Raw genomic sequence first — 20290 nt, 5'->3', positions numbered from 1 at the left:
GCTTCCAGGCGCTGAAGTGGTCCAACATGACCTTAGAACACTTTTCACAACACACAACACACCGCTATATAAGCCACACCCACTCAATTATACAATATTTGTTTTCTTCCATGTATTAGTCGCACTGGACTATAAGTGGCAGGTACACTATATTGACAAAAGTATTTGGCCACCTGCCTTGACTCACATATGACCTTGAAGTGCCATCCCATGGAATTGTCCAAAATGTTTTGGTTCCCTGGAGCATTCAAAGTTCCTTTCACTGGAACTAAGGGGCCAAGCCCAACTGCTGAAAAACCACCCCACACCATAATTCCTCCTCCACCAAATTTCACACTTGGCAGAATGCAGTTGGAAATGTAGCGTTCCCCTGGCAACCTCCAAACCTAGACTGGTCCTTAAGATGGAAAAGTGTGATTCATCAGTCCAGAGAAGGTCTCTCCACTGCTCTAGAGTCCAGTGGTGATGTCCTTTACACCACTGCATCCCACGCTTTGCATTGGACTTGCTGATGTATGGCTTAGATGCAGCTGCTCGGCCATGGAACCCCATTCCCTGAAACTGTACTGTCGTGGGCTAATTGGAAGGTGACATGAAGTTTGGAGCTCTGACTGTGCAAAAAGTCTTTTCACTGCTGACCTCTCTGTCAGTTCACCTGGCCTACCACTTGGTGGCTGAGTTGCTGTTGTTCCCAAACTCTTCACTTTTCTCAGAATAAAGTTTACTTTGGAATATTTAAAGAGAGGAAATTTCACAACTGGATTTGTTGCACAGGTGGCATCCGATGACAGTTCCATGCTGGAAATCACTGAGAGCGGCCCAATCTTTCACTAATGTTTGTAGAAACAGTCTCCATGCCTAAGTGCTGGATTTGATACACCGGGCCAAGTGATTAGTGATCCTCGTCATTTGGATGGGTGGCCAAATACTTTTGGCAACATAGTGTGTATACGTTGTGAAATGAGTTATTTACACAGAAATATTCCGTAAAAGTTTATTTACATACTTTCATTGTTTCCACACAGTGTCTGTAACAGGGCAGTAAAACGGCTGATCAAACAAAACAGAAGTCATGGTCACGGAGCCACTAGCTGCGCAAGCTAGCTCTCCAATCAGCTAAACAGACTCAATAACTCCACGCTGACATTTTGCTGAATTTACTGAGGAATTTGTGAAAGTGAAACAATACAAAAAGAATGCCATTGGAAGTTAATAATACTAACTCAGACACTCATGAACGTGTTAGCATAGCAGCTAATGCTAACAACATTACGTCATGAATTTAAGGTATGTGCAAGGATTAGAAGCACTTAGACCCTGGAGGGATCCAGGAAGGTCCCAGAAGAACCCGAACAGTCCCAGTGATAAATAAGGTTGTCCAAAGGGGCCCCTGGCCACGCCCCCAGACTATCGGGTTATGTTTATGGCACAAGTTTTTCAAACATGCTTACAGTGGAAACAGGAAAAAAAATGTGGATTTGAAGGTGAAAAACTGTTGGTAGAATTAGAGTTTGGAAAGTCTTCAGAGTTGCTTTGAGCCGACCATTCTGCTGACTCAGCTGACAGGTTTTTACCATCAAACCCAAACTTTTGTTGTGTTTTCTGCAGTCACAATTTTGTGTGTCACATATTTCCAGTTTCTCATGACCTCATGTCCAAAAAGGAGTAGGAAGAAGCAGAACGTATTCGAATCTTTTCATTTCAGAGGAAATATTTGTTCACTTCCTGTTCTCCGCCTGTCAAGCAAACACATCAATGAATCAATAAAGAACGCAGGGATGGAACAAAATGATCATTTTAAACACATAATGGTCACGCTTGTGTTGAATGTGCTTCAAAGGTAATTCAGTTGAAGTCAACACTTTTACTTCCCTTTAAATCCACCCACTTGTTTGTCTGTCAGCTGGGGAATATTTCTTCATTCAATAAAAGAATATTTCTTCATTCAATAAAAGAATATTTCTTCATTCAATAAAAGAATATTTCTTCATTCAATGACATAATATTTCTTGATTCAATGACATAATATTTCCATGGGGACATTTCAGAGCTTTTGGGGTCCTGGCCCCTTTAAGGTTAAGTCCTCTTTGGGCCCTTCAAGTCTGGACTTTTTCCACTGACAGTAAAGGTAAAGAAAGTGTTGAAGAAGTCCCTAAAAGTCAGCAGCCCCATTTGAAGTCTGTCAACTTCTCTTCTATTGCCACTCACTATACTATTTATACTTTTATTTATGTTTACCATGTATTTGTGTCTTTAGAATCACTGTGCTATTGTTTGTTTCTACAATAATTGTAGCATTTATTTGTGTTTTTAAGATATCTCTACTGTTTATTGATTTGAACAAAAACTACTGTGTGTTTATTGATAATTAATGAATACAATTTTTTCATGTGTTTTTAAAATCCCCATACGTATTATTTGTTTTACAATGACTACTTTTGATGTTTTTAAAAATATCAGTAATATATTGTTTTAAATAACAGCACTCTCCATTTATTTACTTTTACAATAACTATACTAATAATATATTTAACAATAGCTTTACTATTTGTGCTTTTATATTTACTGTACTATTTATTTTTCAAATAACTACTATTATTGTATTTGACATATTTATACTATGTATTTCTTTTTAAAATAACTGCTACTTATTTATTTATGTTTATAATACCTGTTCTTTTTTCATTTGTTTATAAAATCATACTTTTTATTTATGTTTACAAAAACAGGGCTATTTATTTGTTTTTAAAACCATTATTGTATTTATGTATTTTTTACAAAAACTAATGTTTATGTATTTTTAAAATCACTTTACTATTAATTATGTTATACAATAACTACTATTTATTTGTATTTAAAAAATCCCTATACATTTGTTTCTACATTAATTGTATTATTTTGTGTATTTTTAAAACCACTATTCTGATTATTTTTACAATAATTGTACTATTTATGTATGTCGTTTTTTAAAGTCTTAATACTATTTATTTATGTTTACAATACCTGTTCTTTTTTCATGTGTTTATAAAATCATACTATTTTTTTATGTCTACAAAAACGGTGCTAATTATTTGTTTTTTTAAAACCATTATAGTATTTATGTATTTTTTACCAAAACTAATATTTATGTATTTTTAACATCACCATAATATTAATTCATTTTTCGAATAACTGTACTCTTTATTGTATGAAAAAAATCATTATAACATTTGTTTCTACATTAATGGTATTATTTTTGTATATTTTTAAAATCACCATGCTATTTATTTTTACAAAAACTGAACTATTTATTTATGTGGATTTAAAGTCCCTTTACTATTTATTCATGTTTATAAAAACTTCAGTATTTATTTGTGTATTTTTACAAGAACTTTCTATTTATTGATGTGTTTTTAAAAGGTCTGCTCGTTGCTGCCTCTTGCATCTTCTTCCAAGCTCGCATGTTGTGCATAAAAAGGAGATGATTAGGTAGACGAAGAAAAAGAAGAAGAAGAAAGTTTGTTTCTTCCCCTCAGACGTCGCGGCTACTTCTTTCCCTCTGATGGTTTTCAATGCTTTTATTGATGTGGTCCATTTGGCGGCAGTTGGCCCGCCTGCCCTGATTGCAGGGATACACCTTTATTGGATTGTGTGTGGCCGCGACCTCCTCCTCCTCCTCCTGGAGCGGGACATGTTTGTCTGGGTCTCTGGTGCCTCACTAACAGGACTTTGCTCTTGTCTTTGACAGCTCAACCTGATCTTCCTGCTCATCACCATGTTCAAGATGATCAGACACTCCAGCAGCCTCAAGCCAGACTCCACTCGCCTGGAGAACATCAAGTAAGGCACGCACACACGCATCATAATCACCTCCACATACTCCACAATCTACTCTATCACCTCCACTTCTACTCTACAATCTACTCTATCTACTCCACATCTACTCTACAATCTACTCTATATACTCCACATCTACTCTACAATCTACTCTATATACTGTACATGTACTGTACAATGTAGTCCATGTACTGTACATGTACTGTACAATGTAGTCCATGTACTGTACAATGTAGTCTATATACTGTACATGTACTGTACATGTACATATTTGGCCTTGTTGACAGTGTGATGTGTATGAAGGTTGTAAATGTGAGCAGACATGGAGTTGAGGACATCCAAACAAACATTGCTTTCAGGAAAAAGTCAACAAATACTTGAAGCTTTGAAGACAAATGAGTGACGTCCTTGCAGCTAACTTTGAACATTCTTCTTCTGAAAGGTGTGACAAAAAGCTCACCAGTATGGTTTTGACAAAGTCTTTGGTACTTTAGTAGAAAACAGTGAGCCAAATAAGTGCCAAAGTTGCACAATGTCGGCGCTGAGATGTGACTTCTTGATGATGATGATGATGATGATGATGCCCTGCAAATGTGACACACGTCCTTCACTTCCTGCATGCCATCCTTCACTTCCTGCACGCCATCCTTCACTTCCTGCACGCCATCCCTCACTTCCTGCATGCCATTCCTCACTTCCTGCATGCCGTCCCTCACTTCCTGTGCGCCGTCCCTCACTTCCTGCACGCCGTCCCTCACTTCCTGCATGCCGTCTCTCACTTCCTGCACACCATCGCTCACTTCCTGCACGCCGTCCCTCACTTCCTGCACGCCGTCCCTCACTTCCTGCACGCCATCCCTCACTTTCTGCACGCCGTCCCTCACTTCCTGCACACCATCCCTCACTTCCTGCACGCCATCCCTCACTTCCTGTGCGCCATCCCTCACTTCCTGCGTGCCGTCCCTCACTTCCTGTGCACCATCCCTCACTTCCTGCGCGCCGTCCCTCACTTCCTGCACGCCGTCCCTCACTTACTGCACATTGTCCCTCACTTCCTGCACATTGTCCCTCACTTCCTGCGCGCCGTCCCTCACTTCCTGCACGCCGTCCCTCACTTCCTGCACGCCGTCTCTCACTTCCTGCACACCATCGCTCACTTCCTGCACGCCGTCCCTCACTTCCTGCACGCCGTCCCTCACTTCCTGCACGCCATCCCTCACTTTCTGCACGCCATCCCTCACTTCCTGTGCGCCATCCCTCACTTCCTGCGTGCCGTCCCTCACTTCCTGTGCACCATCCCTCACTTCCTGCGCGCCGTCCCTCACTTCCTGCACGCCGTCCCTCACTTACTGCACATTGTCCCTCACTTCCTGCACATTGTCCCTCACTTCCTGCACGCCGTCCCTCACTTCCTGCACGCCGTCCCTCACTTCCTGCACATTGTCCCTCACTTCCTGCGCGCCGTCCCTCACTTCCTGCACGCCGTCCCTCACTTCCTGCACATTGTCGCTCACTTCCTGCACAGCATCCCTCACTTCCTGCACGTTGTCCCTCACTTCCTGCACGCCGTCCCTCACTTCCTGCACGTTGTCCCTCACTTCCTGCGCGGCCAAGTCTTCATTTGCAACCATGATTTGAGGGAGGGAACAAAGGAGCATTGTGGGTAATTGTGTGTTGTTTACAGTCAGCTAATCAGAGGTTAGCTGCAAGCTGTCATTATGGACTTGTTGCAGCAGCGCGGCGACACAAAGTGCAATCAAGGAAACGCCTTGTTTAGGTTCTGCAGATGCGCCCGCCGTCACGTCTAGAAAACCACCATTTGTTCATTTTTGCGCTGGGAAAATGTTAAATGTTTCCTGCAGGCTTTATTTATTTTGTGGCTTGCGCGGTTGTGGTTTTCTTGTTTGGACGTCATGGAGCTGGCATCTTCTGCCTCGCTCAGGAAGGATCGGGTCTCATCCTGTGATGCCGCCTTCACCTGTGACTGCTCACCAGGTGTTTGTGCTTCTCTCCATGTTTGTAGATGTCAACATCCTGCAGTCTTCATCAATAAGGAAGCTCTCCTTCCAGGGCAACTGCACCTTCTTTTTGGACTCTTGCCTATTATTCCCCATCCTCATATAAGACAAGAACACGCGTGTTTTTCTTTTTATTGAATTCTAAATCGTGAATAAATGTTAGCAAAAGTTAGCTAACACTGGAGTTAATTGGAGTATACTAAAGCCCTCTAAAAATAGATCCAAAATAAACCAATAATACTCCATTTACAAGTTGTGACCCCAATATTGTTATTTTAAGTGCCAACATAGAGGAACTACTTTTAGACGTGCCGTGATCACAGAGCACTAACTAGCTTGTGCTAATATATTGACATATTGAGCTGCTGCATTGCCTCTGTGTTGGTAAAAGTTCATTTTAGATTTTAAATCATACCTCTCATCTATGGAGGTTGATGGTGATTTTTTATTATGAAAGGTTTTTTTTGTTTTTGTTTTTTTTACACATAATTTAGGTAACTGGATTTTTTGCATTTGGATTTTGTGAACTTTGTTGGAAAAAATAATTCCGAATAATAAAGTGCAAATGCACAACGTTTGTCTTCAAAAAATATTTAGCTCTCAAACATGTAGCATTGCACATTGTATGCTAATACATACATACTACAATAAAATATGTCTGTAAATGCATTGCACATCATATTTAAATACATGTTTGAATAAAATATGTATGTTAACAAAAAAATAGAGCATTGCAAATTACAAGCAAATACATAATAAAGTCCATCATTCAAACTTACAACTTTTGTCTTAAATAAAAATGGAAAATGACATATTATATGCAAATAAATGAAAACAATGTAGTGTTGCACATCATATGCAAATACATATTCAATAAAGTATGTCTGTAAATAAAAATGGAGCATTGCATATTATTTGTCAAATATATAATAATATTAACATTCCATCACTCAGATGAATAAAGTACAAATGTTCAACTTTTGTGTTGAGAACTACTTTGTCAAGAAAGATGTAGCGTTGCACAAGCTATGCTAATAAATGCTTGTGTCCCATGTTGAGTAGAACTCTGCTCTCTCTTCTGGAAATATACAATCCAATACAACGCCACATTTCTTTCCTCAATCTTTGGCACCGCGTGATTCCTTTCTTGCGAGCACAACAGATTCTTCTTTTTGAGTGGTGGGGGGAGGTCGGGGGGGGGGGGGCACTTCCGTGGTGACCTGCAGTCAAACCTCGCTATTATTACTTCAAATAAAAACTGCTTTGTTGGCGACAATTTTACTCAAATGTTTGATGAAGTCAAATACAAACAAGAACACTTGGTCCTCTAAAGTCAATGTGTGGAGCAGATTTAGATCATCTACATCTACTACAGGATTTGTCTGACAGGGCGGATTCAAAAATAAATATGTATTTTTTTTTTATCAATTAAGATTGGTTAGAAATAAAAATCATGTTTCAATCAAACATCCATTATTATTATTATTATTATTATTATTATTAGGGACCGATGTCCCTTTGGGACTATTGAATTTCTAAGGTTTTAATTATTATTCCGCCCCCTCTTTGAGCTGTAATTTGACCCCCTTAACATGCTTCAAAACTCACTAAATTTGACACACACATCAGGACTGGCGAAAATTGCAATTTAATAAAAAAAAAACCCAACCCTAAAACTCAAAATTGCGCTCTAGTGCCCCCTAGGAAGAAAACACAGACAAAACTGTCTGTAACTTCCAGTAGGAATGTTGTAGAAACATGAAACAAAAACCTTTATGTAGGTCTCAGTTAGACCTATATTTCATACACTCATACCTCCCAGCTAAAATCAACTGTCTGTAACTTCCAGTAGGATTGTCGTAGAAACATGAAACAAAACCTCTATATAGGTCTCAGTTAGACCTATATTTCATACACTCATATTTCCCAGCTAAAATCAACAGGAAGTTTGCAATTCCCCCTTCAATACAAAAGTTGGTTAAAAAAATGTCGCTTTATTTCAAACATTATGTCCTCTGAGGCCATATGTCGTTTCCGCTTCTAATAAACACAGAAGAGAGATTGAACACTTCTGATTAAAAGTTGATGAAAGAGTTTTAATTACTACCCCGGTTTGGATTTTATGAGCCCGCAAAGTACCGCTGCGCTGTTGCTGTTGCGCTAATGTGGTCACAAGATGGCGTCTTCCTGCCCAGACAAAACTGCCTCCAACTCACTGTAGAAATGTCATACTCACATGAAACAAAAACCTATATGTAGGTCTCACTGAGACCTATATTTCATAGGCTGACAACCTCCAGCTAAAATATACAGGAAGTTTGCTATTCCCCCTTAAATACAAAAGGTCCACTCCGTTCACAATGCATTAGAGTCTCAAAATGGTGGCACCAAAGCATCCTTATAAAATGCCCAAGCCACTTTACAACTGTTATTACTATGAGACTCATGTATAACACATGTGTATACAACTTATACACCCCGCTAGCACCAAACCCTGCCCCCCCCACCCCCCCACCCCTTCTGTGCGTTGGTAAGGTGGGCGGGGTTTGATGCTAGCGGGGTTTATAATATAGTCAGGAATACTCATGGATGCAAAGGATTCTGGGTATTTGTTGTGTTGCATTTATGTTGTGTTACTGTGAGGATGTTCTCCTGAAATGTGTTTGTCATTCTTGTTTGGTGTGGCTTCACAGTGTGGCGCATATTACTAAGAGTGTTAAAATTGTTTATATCACAACCATCAGTGTACTCTGTGTCACCCAGTATTGCCTTTCAATCGTGTACGTGTTTCTGCGGAAAATGCGCACGACATGTTGCTGTTCTGGCAAACAGTGTGTACATGTTGTTGAAAGTGTTAAAGGCAAATGCTTCATAGTATGCTCTTAATCGCGTTATCCGGACAAGCACCAGCAAACATTCGCAAGAATGTTTGCGGCTCCCATTACCTTCTATACTCTGTCAAACGGGTCAAATTAGATCTATGAGTGGTAAAAGTTGCCGACCCCTCATATATAACAACGGGCGGGTGCGGTATTAATAAAATGTTAGTTCGGGTGAATGGCGGGTGGATGACCACTTTAGTGATGCGGTTGCGGATGATGTAATTGCCTATCCGCGTATCTCTAACACTAGGGACCATTTAGTGTTGCCAATCAACCTATCCCCAGGTGCATGTCTTTGGAGGTGGGAGGGGCCTATCCCCAGGTGCATGTCTTTGGAGGTGGGAGGGAAGTCGGAGTAAAACCCACACAGTCACGGGGAGAACATGCAAACTCCACACAGAAAGATCCCGACCCCGGGATTGAACCCAGAACTACTCAGGACCTTCGTATTGTGAGGCAGACGCACTAACCTCTCCTCCACCGTGAAGCCCGCTTTAATTATTATTATTATTATTATTGTTGTTGTTGTTTTTGACACTACTAGGAACTTCTCAGCAGCGAGTAGTGTGTGTGTGTGTGTGTGTGTGTGTGTGTGTGTGTGTGTGTATGTGTGTGTGTGTGTGTGTGTGTGTGTGTGAGACAAAGCATGTGAATGAGTGAAAAGAGGGCTCACTGCGTTCAGTTAATTCCCCTCCGAGTGAGACGTCTCTCGTCCCGCTTGCAGCGTGAGACGAAAAAGTGGTGGACTTGATTGCCAAAGGTGGACCTCTGGACTACGGTCTAGTTCTCTTGGACTACGGTCTAGTCCCCCTGGACTATGGTCTAGTTCTAGAAGCCCATGTAAAAGTTGGAGATAAGACAGCGTTGTCGGTCCTGGGGAGGAAGATGAGGCGGAGTCAAGTAGGATTAGAAGTTTGAGTGGTTTGCTTTGGTTCATCTTCAGGAGATGTTGTTGAGGTCTCTGAGGAGAAGAGGAGAAGGTCCTCCTGCAGACTTTGATGCTTGGTCCTCTTTGCAGGTCCTGGGTGATGGGAGCCTTCGCCCTGCTTTGTCTGCTGGGCCTGACCTGGTCCTTCGGCCTCTTCTTCATCAACGAGGCCTCCGTGGTCATGGCCTACCTCTTCACCATATCCAACGCCTTCCAGGGGATGTTCATCTTCCTTTTCCACTGCCTCCTCCAGAAGAAAGTAGGTCTGGCCTGAGGTCAGTCCTGGTGGCTCGCAGGGTTGCTGAGCGGCTGTGTTTTGTGTTCCAGGTGCGCAAGGAGTACAGCAAGTGCCTGCGCCGCTGGTCCTGCTGCGGCAGGCTGCCCGCCGAGACCTCCACCAAGACTTCCACCACCAGGACCAGCGCTCGCTACTCCTCCGCCACGCAGGTAGGCCGCCAAGCTGCCGGGTTCCTGTCTCTTCTCGCCGTGCCCGTCTGGTCCCTGACTAACATCTTCCACAAGCCAACATGTCAGAGTTCTTCAGTGAGGAGCAGACAGCAAGTAGAGATGTCACCAGGTGACCTCCACCTTTCAAGTTCAACCCAATCGCTTTTCTCGTCTGATACGCACAATTGGCTGTGACGCATAGGCATGTAAAGTGGGCAAAACAACACTAAGGAACGTTCTTTGGCAGCTTGTGGTCGAGGAGGAGTGATGCAGGCGCTCAAGTCGCTCCTCAAAAGGCTGGAAGATAACTCACCAGTGATTGGAAATGAACTAAAGTCACAAACACTACATTTTACAGAAATATTTTCCATAGATAAACTGCACTCATTATTTTATTGTAATAATATATCATCTTTCATATATTAGCTGCAGCGGACTATAAGTGGCAGATATATACATGTTATGAAATGAGTTATTTACAAAGAAATATTCTTTAAATGTATATTTACATACTTTAACAAAGACTATAAAAATGGGAGCCGTTACCTCCCTGCTTCGCACTCAGCATCAAGGCTTGGAATTGAGGGTTAAATCACCAAAAATGATTCCCAGGCGCGGCCACCACTGCTGCTCACTGCTCCCCTCACCTCCCAGGGGGTGATCAAGGGTGATGGCTCAAATGCAGAGAATCATTTCACCACACCTATTGTGTGTGTGACAATCATTGCTACTTTCACTTGAACTTGAACTTTAGTTGTTTCCAAACTGTGTCTGCAACAAGGCAGTAAAACGGCTGATTAAACAAAACAGAAGTCATGGTCATGGAGCCACTAGCTGCGCAAGCTAGCTGTCCAATCAGCTAAACAGACTTAATAACTCCATGTTGACTTTTTGGTGAATTGACAAAAGTGGAACAACACAAGAAGGATGGCAGTGTAAGTTAATAATGCAGGTCGGATTGTGTTTGTGTTACATTGCAATGTCAACCACTACACAAAATAAGTGTGAATTCCCTGCAGTGTGAACCTAGTATAAGTCCAAAATAAGCAATATTTCCAAGTTTCCAGGATTGTATTTGAATGTTATTTTTAATATTGTTGTGCAGCACTTTGGAAACATTTTGTTGTTTAAATGTGTTATATAAAAAAAGTTGGATTGAAGTGTAATATTTGATGTGAAGTAATTGGAGCCTTGAACAGGTCAATAATTCACAACAACATTGATTTTAATTCATTATTATCATTTAAGCAATGGCAGTTTTACAGTAAAAAAAAACTTGCATGGCAGATGTGTCTTATTGCAGGTAAACACACGTTGATGCTAAAGTGCAGGTGAGCACACAAAGACTTGCAGGTGCACCTCATCCATGTTCCTTGTTGACCTGACAGAGTCGCATCAGGAGAATGTGGAACGACACCGTAAGAAAGCAATCCGAGTCCTCCTTTATCTCAGGTGACATCAACAGCACCTCCACCCTTAACCAAGGTCAGTTCACACCTCATCGCTCTGCACACATACACACACACACACACACACACACACACACACACACACACACACGCACACACACACACACACGCACACACGCACACACACTTGCACGCACACACTTTCAAAAGAGCTCCTCCTGCTAATTGTAATGAATGAAGACAAAGAGAAAAAAAGAGGACAAAAGCTTGGAGAAGTAGTTTCCAGTGGCTGTCAAAGTGCAGCGGGGCCACCATGTTCCTCATCCAAAGGATGAAGATGCAGGAAACACAAAGAAAGTTATTTTAAGAAGGCAGCCATTGGTGGCTGGCATGCGATGACCTGGCCTACCTTCAAGGGAGGAGCATAATAAAGTAGAAGTGTCATTTATTATTTAGCTTGAGCACAAATGTGGTGATGAGAAGATGATGTTGAACTCTGGCTGACCCCGAGCGCTCAGCGTCTTGTTCTGCTTTCTGCTAACTCGGCTCAGCCTCTTTAAACATTTATTTCTACATCAAAATATCACTCCATCATCAAATATCGATACAAAACACCGACAATGTAGCGCATTGGTATATAAGCCACACCCACTACATTCTAGAAGATAAATATATATTGCCATATATCAGTTGTGCTGGACTATACTGTAAGTGTCAGATATAAATGTTGTCAAATGACTTATTTACACAAAGTGTTTATTTACATACCTTCATTGTTTACAAACGCTGTCTGTAACAAGGCAGTAAAACGCCTGATCAAACAAAACAGAAGTCATTTGACAAAGTTATAAACTGTAAATACGTTAGATATACCATATTTTCCCGACTATAGAGGATGCCCGTAAATAAGCCACACCCACTACATTTTAGAAAGAAAAATATATATTTTCCATATATTAGCCACACCGGACTATTAGTCACAGATAAATACGTTGTGAAATCACTTATTTACACAGAAATATTCTGTAAGTGTATATTTACAGACCTTCATTGTTTCCAAACGCTGTCTGTAACAAGGCAGTAAAACGGCTGATTAGATGTCATTTGACAAATTTATTAAAAAATGTTTCCCATATATCAGTCGCACCGGACTATAAGTCACAGATATATACGTTGTTAAATGAGTTATTTACACAGAAATATTCAGTAAATGTTTATTTACACACCTTCATTGTTTCCCAACAGTGTCTGTAACAGGGCAGTAAAATGTCCGATCAAACAAAACGTCAGTCATGGTCATGGACCCACTAGCTGCGCAAGCTAGCTCTCCAATCAGCTAAACAGACTCAATAACTCCACGCTGACGTTTTGCTGAATTTACTGAGGAATTTGTGAAAGTAAAACAATACAAAAAGAATGCTATTGTAAGTTAATAATACACTTGTAAACTTGTTAGCATATTAGCTACTGCTAACAACGCCAGCTTGATTACATTATGATAGCATGTAGAAAATATGCATGCTAACACTCCTACAGACATCACACACGGGACGCTTTAATGACCAATCCTTGCAAGTAGAACCGCTATGGATGTCTAGAAGATGAAACGGCACTTCTACTTCCGGTTCTAAGCTTTTAACCTGCCATGTCTTCTTCTTCTGTCACTTCCTGCTGGCTCTCAGGCACACCTGTGCCGGCCTGGTAGGTCTCTGACACGGTGCTAGTGGAGCTTTACTTGCTGGCAGTGGTTGATGTCAAGGTTGGCCATGGATGACTGGGGGTGTGCTTACCCAGGAGAGTCCTGCACTAAACCAGGAGAGTCCTGCACTAAACCAGGAGAGTCCTGCACTAAACCAGGAGAGTCCTGCACTAAACCAGGAGAGTCCTGCACTAAACCAGGAGAGTCCTGCACTAAACCAGGAGAGTCCTGCACTAAACCAGGAGAGTCCTGCACTAAACCAGGAGAGTCCTGCACTAAACCAGGAGAGTCCTGCACTAAACCAGGAGAGTCCTGCACTAAACCAGGAGAGTCCTGCACTAAACCAGGAGAGTCCTGCACTAAACCAGGAGAGTCCTGCACTAAACCAGGAGAGTCCTGCACTAAACCAGGAGAGTCCTGCACTAAACCAGGAGAGTCCTGCACTAAACCAGGAGAGTCCTGCACTAAACCAGGAGAGTCCTGCACTAAACCAGGAGAGTCCTGCACTAAACCAGGAGAGTCCTGCACTAAACCAGGAGAGTCCTGCACTAAACCAGGAGAGTCCTGCACTAAACCAGGAGAGTCCTGCACTAAACCAGGAGAGTCCTGCACTAAAGCAGGAGAGTCCTGCACTAAACCAGGAGAGTCCTGCACTAAACCAGGAGAGTCCTGCACTAAACCAGGAGAGTCCTGCACTAAACCAGGAGAGTCCTGCACTAAACCAGGAGAGTCCTGCACTAAACCAGGAGAGTCCTGCACTAAACCAGGAGAGTCCTGCACTAAACCAGGAGAGTCCTGCACTAAACCAGGAGAGTCCTGCACTAAACCAGGAGAGTCCTGCACTAAACCAGGAGAGTCCTGCACTAAAGCAGGAGAGTCCTGCACTAAACCAGGAGAGTCCTGCACTAGACCAGGAGAGTCCTGCACTAAACCAGGAGAGTCCTGCACTAAAGCAGGAGAGTCCTGCACTAAACCAGGAGAGTCCTGCACTAAACCAGGAGAGTCCTGCACTAAACCAGGAGAGTCCTGCACTAAACCAGGAGAGTCCTGCACTAAACCAGGAGAGTCCTGCACTAGACCAGGAGAGTCCTGCACTAAACCAGGAGAGTCCTGCACTAAACCAGGAGAGTCCTGCACTAAAGCAGGAGAGTCCTGCACTAAACCAGGAGAGTCCTGCACTAAACCAGGAGAGTCCTGCACTAAACCAGGAGAGTCCTGCACTAAAGCAGGAGAGTCCTGCACTAAACCAGGAGAGTCCTGCACTAAACCAGGAGAGTCCTGCACTAAACCAGGAGAGTCCTGCACTAAACCAGGAGAGTCCTGCACTAGACCAGGAGAGTCCTGCACTAAACCAGGAGAGTCCTGCACTAAACCAGGAGAGTCCTGCACTAAACCAGGAGAGTCCTGCACTAAACCAGGAGAGTCCTGCACTAAACCAGGAGAGTCCTGCACTAAACCAGGAGAGTCCTGCACTAAACCAGGAGAGTCCTGCACTAAACCAGGAGAGTCCTGCACTAAACCAGGAGAGTCCTGCACTAAACCAGGATTGTCCTGCACTAAACCAGGAGAGTCCTGCACTAAACCAGGAGAGTCCTGCACTAAACCAAGAGAGTCCTGCACTAAACCAGGAGAGTCCTGCACTAAACCAAGAGAGTCCTGCACTAAACCAGGAGAGTCCTGCACTAAACCAAGAGAGTCCTGCACTAAACCAGGAGAGTCCTGCACTAAACCAGGAGAGTCCTGCACTAAACCAGGAGAGTCCTGCACTAAACCAGGAGAGTCCTGCACTAAACCAGGACTCTATCTCCTGGAAGCACTTCCTGTCATTAGAAGCGTCCCTGAAGTCTTCCCCACATTTAACTCAGCTGATTGATGGCCGCCGTTAGAAGTTGCTTCCAAACATGGACAGGAAGTGATGGTTTGCAGGCTTGATGAATAGATTGAAACACATCCTGGTAATGAGAGTTAGATGTTGTTACTACTATGTTACAGCAAAGTACATGCTAGTTATTTCATTTATATATCATTATATTCATTTATAGTATAAACTAAAGATCATTATTTTGTTATAACTACTGTATTTTCTGGACTATAGAACATGTTTGGTATGTAAGCCCCACCCACTTAATTGTAGAGGAAAAAAATGTGTTTTCATATGTTAGTCACACCAGATTATAAGTGGCAGATAAATATGTTGTAAAAGGAGTTATTTACACAGAAATATTCTGTAAATGTTTATTTCCATACCTTCATTGTTTCCAAACGGTGTCTGTAACAAGGCAGTAAAACGGCTGATCAAACAAAACGTCAGTCATGGTCATGGACCCACTAGCTGCGCAAGCTAACTCTCCAATCAGCTAAACAGACTCAATAACAACACGGTGACGTTTTGCTGAATTTACTGGGAATTTGTGAAAGTGAAACAACACCAAAAGAATGCCGTTGTAAGTTAATAATACTAACACAGACACTCGTAAATGTCGTAGCATATTGGCTAATGATGCTAGCTTGATTACATTACGATAGCAGGCATGAAGACACTCCTACAGACATCACACATGGGACACTTTAGTGAGTAAGAATTGTTTTAGTTGTATTGTAAAACTTACACATGTTGCCCGGATTGATGGATGAAGAATCTGTACGAGTAGAAACGCTTTTACTTCCAGTGTAAGGCATCAAAACAGGAAGTACATTTTCAACCAGCAGTGAGCAAACCTGTCCAAAAGATGGCGCCGTAGCACAAAAACTAACAAACCCTTTCAGTGTCTCTTATTGGTTTTAGCAAAAACTATTGAGCACAAAACATTCTGGCATCGAGTTAAGAAAAGTCCATCATTTAACTCAACAGTTGTTTAAGCCACGGGGCTCAAAGCGCAGGAAAAAAGTAGCAACTTATAGATTGTAATTGACACTAAAAGCATAACTGATGTCACATTTGAAAAAAGATCAAATACATGAAAAACAACACAAACATTTTGCAGATGTTCTTATCATTTGTTTTTATTTAGAAAAAAAATGTCCCATTATTATTTAAAATATATTTTTTTTCTTTTAAAATATGAAATTTCTCATTATTCGTATTATATATTTTTTTTATTGTTATAATTGTTTTTATTTAGAAAAAAAATGTCCCATTATTATTTAAACTATATTTTTTTTCTTTTAAAATACGAAATTTCTCATTATTCGTATTATATATATTTTTTATTGTTATAATTGTTTTTATTTCGAAAAAAAAAGAAATGTCCCATTATTTTTGTATTTATGATATTTTTTATGTAGAAAAAATGAAAAATGTCCCATTGTAATATTTTTTAATATTATTATGAAAGAAAATAGTATTTATTTTTCCAAAAAGAAGGCTTGTGATAAAAGTGCCGAGACAGTGGTGGTGAGCTAAAGTGTTCCTCCTCACCAAGCATGAACACTTCTTCTCTCTTCTTTCTCCTCTCTTCTCTCTTCTCTCTTCTCTCTCCTCTCTTCTCTCTCCTCTCTTCTCTCTCCTCTCTTCTCTCTTCTCTCTTCTCTCTTCTCTCTCCTCTCTTCTCTCTTCTCTCTTCTCTCTTCTGTCTTCTCTCTTCTCTCTTCTCTCTCCTCTCTTCTCTCTCCTCTCTTCTCTCTCCTCTCTTCTCTCTTCTCTCTTCTCTCTTCTCTCTCCTCTCTTCTCTCTTCTGTCTTCTTCTCCAGGAATGAGCGGCAACTATCTGCTAACAAACCCTCTCCTGCGGCCTCAAGGCTCTAACAATCCTTACAACACTTTGCTGGCCGAGACTGTGGTGTGCAGCAACACCTCAGCTGCTGCCCTCTTTCACTCTCCAGGTGCGCTTACCTTCCTCCAACACTCATCTCCTTCCTTGCTTCACTGGCAGCTTCAACACCATGTGGGACGTCCACCATCACGTGAACACCATGTGGGACGTCCACCATCACGTGAACACCATGTGGGACGTCCACCATGACTTGAACACCATGTGGGACGTCCACCATGACTTGAACACCATGTGGGACGTCCACCATGACGTGAACACCATGTGGGACGTCCACCATGACGTGAACACCATGTGGGACGTCCACCATGACGTAAACACCATGTGGGACGTCCACCATGAGGTGAACACCATGTGGGACGTCCACCATCACGTAAACACCATGTGGGACGTCCACCATGACGTGAACACCATGTGGGACGTCCAACATGACGTGAACACCATGTGGGACGTCCACCATGACGTGAACACCATGTGGGACGTCCACCATGACGTGAACACCATGTGGGACGTCCACCATGACGTGAACACCATGTGGGACGTCCACCATGACGTGAACACCATGTGGGACGTCCACCATGACGTGAACACCATGTGGGACGTCCACCATGACGTGAACACCATGTGGGACGTCCACCATGACGTGAACACCATGTGGGACGTCCACCATGACGTGAACACCATGTGGGACGTCCACCATGACGTGAACACCATGTGGGACGTCCACCATGACGTGCAAGACCTTACTGCCCTTCTTCTCACACCCACCTTAGCATTTAGCAGCCCCTCTTTCACAATGTGTACATTAGATGTAGATCATCTACATCTGCAGTCAAAGTGTAGTTGCTGACACCACAGATTCAACACAAATATAGAAAATATATCGACTGCTGGTCTGAAATGTTCCCAAACTTTAAATTGCAAATGTGTTGAGTCATTGTGGGCTGAATGCTGCACACTTGTGTTGTGAACATCATATCCTGTGTGTGTGTGCGTGTGTGTGTGTGTGTGCGTGCGTGCGTGCGTGCGTGTGTGTGTGTGTTCTAAGTCTGTCTGCACTATTCTGTGTGTGGTGTGTGTGTGTTCTATTCTGTGTGTGTTTGTGTACTATCCTGCGTGAGGTGTGTGTGTGTACTATCCTGCGTGAGGTGTGTGTGTGTACTATCCTGCGTGAGGTGTGTGTGTGTACTATCCTGCGTGAGGTGTGTGTGTTTGTGTACTATCCTGCGTGAGGTGTGTGTGTGTACTATCCTGCGTGAGGTGTGTGTGTGTACTATCCTGCGTGAGGTGTGTGTGTGTACTATCCTGCGTGAGGTGTGTGTGTTTGTTTACTATCCTGCGTGAGGTGTGTGTGTGTACTATCCTGTGTGAGGTGTGTGTGTGTACTATCCTGTGTGAGGTGTGTGTGTGTACTATCCTGTGTGAGGTGTGTGTGTGTGTGTGTGTACTATCCTGCGTGAAGTGTGTGCGTGTACTATCCTGTGTGAGGTGTGTGTGTGTGTGATGTGTGTGTTCTATTCTGTGTGCGTGTGTGTGTGTGTGTGTGTGTTCTATTCTGTGTGTGTGTGTTCTATTCTGTGTGCGTGTGTGTGTGTTCTATTCTGTGTGATGTGTGAATGTGTTGTATCCCGTGTGTGTGTCTTGTGTAAGGTGTGTGTTGTGTAATGTGTGTGATGTGTGTGTTCTCCCCTCTGCTTCCCTCTAGTGAGCTACAGAGAGACAAGTATGGAAGTCAAACTTAACTTTGCCTATCCAATGTAAATGTTGTTCAGCTTCTGCATGCTTCTTGACAACACAACACAACACAACACAACACAACACAACACAACACGACACAACCATCCCTCTCACTGCTTCCTGCATTTAGTGAGCAAGCGGTTCACTAAAAAATGATGATGATTATTATTATTACAAACCCTGTTTCCATATGAGTTGGGAAATGGTGTTCGATGTAAATATAAACAGAATACAATGATTTGCAAATCCTTTTCAAGTCATATTCAGTTGAATATGCTACAAAGACAACATATTTGATATTAAAACAGCAAATAATAATTAAGTTAGAATTTCATGACTGCAACACGTGCCAAAGTAGTTGGGAAAGGGCATGTTCACCACTGTGTTACATCACCTTTTCTTTTAACAACACTCAATAAACGTTTGGGAACTGAGGAAACTAATTGTTGAAGCTTTGAAAGTGGAATTCTTTCCCATTCTTGTTTTATGTAGAGCTTCAGTCCTTCAACAGTCCGGGGTCTCCGCTGTCCTATTTTACGCTTCATAATGCGCCACACATTTTCCATGGGAGACAGGTCTGGACTGCAGGTGGGCCAGGAAATACCCGCACTCTTTTTTTACGAAGCCACGCTTTTGAAACACATGCTGAATGTGGCTTGGCATTGTCTTGCTGAAATAAGCAGGGGCGTCCATGATAACTTTGCTTGGATGAAAACATATGTTGTTCCAAAACCTGTATGGACCTTTCAGCATTAATGGTGCCTTCACAGATGTGTAAGTTACCCATGTCTTGTTCACTAATGCACCCCCATACCATCACACATGCTGGCTTTTACACTTTGTGCCTATAACAGTCTGGATGGTTTGCTTCCTCTTTTGTCCGGATGACACGATGAGGAAAAATATTCCCAAAAAGAATTTGAAATGTGGACTCGTCAGACCACAGAACACTTTTCCACTTTGCATCAGTCCATCTTAGATGATCTCCGGCCCAGAGAAGCTGGTGGTGTTTCTGGATGTTGTTGATAAATGGCTTCCGCTTTGCATAGTAGAGCTTTAACTTGCACTTACAGATGTAGCGACCAACTGTATTTAGTAACAGTGGTTTTCTGAGCCCATGTGGTGATATCCTTTAGAGATTGATGTTGGTTTTTAATATGCTGTCTGAGGGATGGAAGGTCACGGTCATTCAATGTTGGTTTCCGGCCATGCCGCTTACGTGGAGTGATTTCTCCAGATTCTCTGAACCTTTTGATGATATTATGGAGCGTAGATGTTGAAATCCCTAAATTTCTTGCAATGTCACTTTGAGAAAGGTTGTTCTTAAACTGTTTGACTATTTGCTCACGCAGTTGTGGACAAAGGGGTGTACCTCGCCCCATCCTTTCTTGTGAAAGACTGAGCATTTTTTGGGAAGCTGTTTTTATAGCCAATCATGGCACCCACCTGTTCCCAATTAGCCTGCACACCTGTGGGATGTCCCAAATAAGTGTTTGATGAGCATTCCTCAACTTTATCAGTATTTATTGCCACCTTTCCCAACTTCTTAGTCACGTGTTGCTGGCATCAAATTCCAAAGTTAAT

The 20290-nt window shown here is 42.3% G+C and overlaps 1 protein-coding gene across 13 annotated transcripts in view; it reads left to right on the top strand.

The window, feature by feature from the left end:
* adgrl2a (adhesion G protein-coupled receptor L2a) overlaps positions 1 to 20290 on the top strand; it is a 185435-nt gene that overhangs the window by 154846 nt on the left and 10299 nt on the right. For 7 of the 13 annotated variants that reach the window (XM_061883987.1, XM_061883986.1, XM_061883998.1 and 4 more), the window contains 5 exons: positions 3728 to 3819; positions 9735 to 9903; positions 9972 to 10091; positions 11480 to 11576; positions 16890 to 17021. In XM_061883987.1, the coding sequence (XP_061739971.1) occupies positions 3728 to 3819; positions 9735 to 9903; positions 9972 to 10091; positions 11480 to 11576; positions 16890 to 17021 (610 nt within the window). Of the gene's footprint in view, positions 1 to 3727; positions 3820 to 9734; positions 9904 to 9971; positions 10092 to 11479; positions 11577 to 16889; positions 17022 to 18674; positions 18727 to 20290 lie in introns of all 13 variants that reach the window. The other 6 variants (XM_061883989.1, XM_061883988.1, XM_061883999.1 and 3 more) reach the window with 2 other exon arrangements.

The sequence above is a fragment of the Nerophis ophidion genome, linkage group LG22 (genome assembly GCF_033978795.1).
Source record: "Nerophis ophidion isolate RoL-2023_Sa linkage group LG22, RoL_Noph_v1.0, whole genome shotgun sequence".
NCBI classification, from domain to species: domain Eukaryota; kingdom Metazoa; phylum Chordata; class Actinopteri; order Syngnathiformes; family Syngnathidae; genus Nerophis; species Nerophis ophidion.
The sequence above is the reverse complement of the archived record's forward strand: the minus strand, read 5'-3'. Positions and strand labels throughout refer to the sequence as shown.